Source organism: Anarrhichthys ocellatus, unplaced genomic scaffold (assembly GCF_004355925.1).
Source record: "Anarrhichthys ocellatus isolate YVR2014 unplaced genomic scaffold, GSC_Weel_1.0 scaffold3938, whole genome shotgun sequence".
Lineage (NCBI taxonomy): Eukaryota > Metazoa > Chordata > Actinopteri > Perciformes > Anarhichadidae > Anarrhichthys > Anarrhichthys ocellatus.
In genome coordinates, this window is record NW_022283912.1 from 1 (window position 1) to 3,555 (window position 3,555).

Here is a 3,555-nt window from a genome sequence, read left to right on the forward strand (position 1 = left end):
GGGGGGCGGCGAAGTTTCCGCCGGTTTCTTCTTCGCTCCGTCGTACCGCACCCGATGATGGGGAGTTGGGGGGGTGGTGGGGGGGATGGTGAGAAGAGAGAAACAGGAAATGGAGGAGGGGGGACCTCTCCCTACGCGATGACCATGGGAACGTCGTCTGAGAAGCCGCTGATCATCGGAGCATCTTCATCATCATCACCTTGAGAGGGAAGGAGGAGGAGGAGAGAGGAACGTTTAAGGAAATGTTATTACTAATGGCGCTAACAGCTAACTTACTCAACCTACTAAAGTACATTATTATCCTCTTGAAGAGTCCAGTCAAGTACCACAACCAGGTTCTGAACCCAAATGATCAAAAAAACACATCTTAAAATGTCTCACCCAGTTCATCCCCGGAGGAGAAAATGGCGGAGCCCAGGCGTGAGTTGTAATGGGAGTTGGCGAAGGCGGTGAAGTTGTTCTGCAGCCGGCGGTGTCGCAAGTAGAGCGCCACCAGTCCGCCGCACACCCCCAGCAGCAGCAGGAAAAGGACCGGGACCACCACCGCCGCCACGTCCCCCGTGTGGCCCTCGCCTCTGGCCCCTGGACACGAGGAAGTAAGGTAAATGTGTATGACTATTGGCACTATTTCGTCCTTTTTAAATCATGTGTGCGTGTGTTCCACTACCTGCTGACAGCTGGTTGTAGAGCAGCAGCGCCGGATCCCCACACAGCTGGCTGTTGAGCAGGCAGCGCGCCTGCACCGAGAAGGTGTAGTTGTGTCCCAGCAGCAGGCTGCTGATGCGGAAATACGTCTCCGTGGTGTTTCCCAGGTAGGACGTCTGGTTGGTCACGCTGTCGTACACGTGCACCTCATAACCCTGTGAGCAGCAAACACGGGGTGATGGAGGATGTTAGGAGCACAGAACTAGTTTTAGACGATATTCAATGAGTTAGAAGATCATTATTCACCAGAAGTATACAAAGTATTAGTATTGTACAGTGGTAGATGCAGTAGTCCAACCCTCTATGCAAAGAGGGCTGTAGGAATGTTCAGTGAACATAGAGGTTTCCTGTCTCACCCTGCTCTCGTTGAAGCCCTTCTCTCTGACTGCCAGACTCTTCCACAAGAGGAACACGTGGTCTTTCTCCGTCAAAATCTTCAAGGCCTCTGGAGCCTGAAGAGGAACTGCATCAGAGAGGGAGATAATGTTCCTTTGAGAAGGTGAAGACGAGACGTGGAGCTCGTAGGAAGGGGACAGGTAATGCTTCAGCATGAGGCTTAACAGTTAAAGATACATATAATCAGTTGGACATACAGATCGCAAAATAACCATAATCCTGTCGGTACGGAAGCCCTGAGAGGACAATGCTGCTCCTTTAATATTTGCTCCACATGGATCGTTCACTGAGGAGGATGCAGACTTTTTGTAACACACAGCTTCAGCCTCAGTCTTTTAGTTTGACACCACGTATGAAGCCGTCACGTGCACATATATATAACCCCTTCATGTGGCTCGTATGTGTGCAGCGAGAGGACACACAGGTTGATAACTAAACAGGTGAACCGGCGTACCTGTGCTGAGGGTGAAGCCGGCCTCCTTGCTCATGTTGCGCAGGCGGACAGAGACGCTGTAGCGTCCCCCGGGCTCCAGGCCCTTCAGCTGGTACTCCACCGTGTTGTTCCTGGTGGTCAGCTTGTAGTCCCACTCCTCTTTACGGATCACGTCGCGCACGTGGATCGCGTACGTCTGCAGGAAGACACGAGCACAAAAACACACGGATGAGAAGACGCCTCTCCGTCAGTCAGAGCAGACGTCTAACGTACCGATAGCAGAACCGTTAACTCTGGACCTCAGCGATACTCTGAGACGGTTCCGTACGTACCAGCGGTGAGTTGGGGGCGTCGTAGGGCGGCTGCCACTTCAGCGTGGCCTGCGTCTTGTCGACCCGTACGCGATGGAGGTTCCTGGGCGGCAGCCTCTCGTTGGGGATCATCTTCACCACGGAGTACTCAGAGGGGGGGCCCAGGAACGGGGACACGGCTCGCACCTGGAGGATCACAGTCATGGTGGATTACATGTGTTATCATGGTCCAGGTATCTAACCCACCATGTCAATCAAGCTCACATAGAAACTAACTCAATGGGTTGTGTGTCGCTAAAAGTTCATACATGTTTGTGAATGCTACATTTGACTATTTTAGATCCTTGTTAAAGGGTTTCCACAATAAATATACATAGAATAATCAAGTGTTTGGTTGTGTCTGCCCTTTGCCTTTATATCCTCTCTTCTCTTTAAACATTAAAAGAAGGTGGATCTATAAAACACGAGGACCAGGTCCCAGACTGTCAACAATCAGTCTCACTGTGACTTTAAGTTACACAGAGAAAGACGTTCCACATCTCCTCTGAAGTAACGTGTGAGTTGAGCTTCTCTCTTCGGTGTCAGCAGGATCAGGACACCTGGCGGCGTCGGGGTATTGAAGTGGAGTGAAGAGGTTTCTGCAAAGAGCTTCAGAGGAAGTTCACAGGACGTTGAGAAAGAGACTCACCAGGAAGAGGTACTGCTCGTCACTGTCCACTGTGACCGTGAGGCTGAGAGACGTGGTGCTGACCTGACGGGGGCTCCGGTACAGATCCAGGAAGGAGGTGGCGTAAAACACACCGTACAGCTGCACCACACACACACACACACACACACACACACACACACACACAGCCAGTGAGGAGGATCAGTAGAGGGTTCTCTGGTGAGCGAGTTGTCCTTTATAAAATATATCAAAGATTCATTTGGGGGGGAGGAGCTAAAGGCTGTGTACCTGAGCGAGGGTGTTGTTGACGGTCCAGCTGCAGTCCACGGCTGTCTGGTTGAGGGCCCGGGTTTTGAGGAAGGGCCGCTCCGGCTGGGCTCCGGCGGTCTGATGGTGGGACAGCGCGGTGGGACTGTCTCCGATGGTGGCGTGAGCCCACACGGCCACCTCGTACACCGTGCCCGCCGTCAGGTTGGTCGCTTTGAGGATCCGCTCTGTGACCGTGTAGTTCCTGCTCTCCTTGACGTGGGAGTCAAACTGCCAGGACAGAATCACTACGTACTGCTTCACCTGAGAGGAGCAGAGAGGAGCTCATCGGTCACACCGACAGACGGGACCAGCGAACCGAAGGCGGGTTTGATTCTAAACAGAGAAGCTCTCACCTCGTACTGAGAGTTGAAGCTGAACGAGAGGCTCATGGAGTCGCCGGTGATGCTGTCAGCGATCACAGAGGGAGGAGGAAGAGCTGCAGCACACAAAGAGACGAACGGCTTTTAAAAGTGGAAAGTCCTGATCCCAGTGCCCCCCTTAAGACCTCAAACCCTGAACCCTCAGGACTTACTGAGGTCACCTGGTAAATGGTAGAGTGTGAGAGACTGTGACATCATGTCATGTCATGTCATGTCATGTACAGTTTTGTGGGCATGTACTTCACATCTTTCAGGCTCTTTCCTCACGACATGAGGTGTTTGTCAAATTATCTATTTACTCGTTTTTGTCAAAACGACTTCAATAACAAAATTAAATATTTGATGAATAAATAA

The 3,555-nt window shown here is 51.8% G+C and overlaps 1 protein-coding gene across 1 annotated transcript; it reads right to left on the reverse strand.

Moving 5' to 3' along the window:
* Nucleotides 1-6: 6 nt before the first annotated feature.
* LOC116379230 (sortilin-related receptor-like) lies at nucleotides 7-3,549 on the reverse strand. The gene is made up of 9 exons (XM_031841171.1): nucleotides 3,175-3,549; nucleotides 2,801-3,082; nucleotides 2,534-2,653; nucleotides 1,867-2,031; nucleotides 1,556-1,730; nucleotides 1,062-1,168; nucleotides 668-860; nucleotides 382-582; nucleotides 7-199 (listed from the first exon to the last, which is right to left on the reverse strand). Exons 1-9 carry the CDS (start codon nucleotides 3,208-3,210, stop codon nucleotides 132-134), a joined length of 1,347 nt encoding a protein of 448 aa, XP_031697031.1. The 5' UTR covers nucleotides 3,211-3,549; the 3' UTR covers nucleotides 7-131.
* Nucleotides 3,550-3,555: the final 6 nt, after the last annotated feature.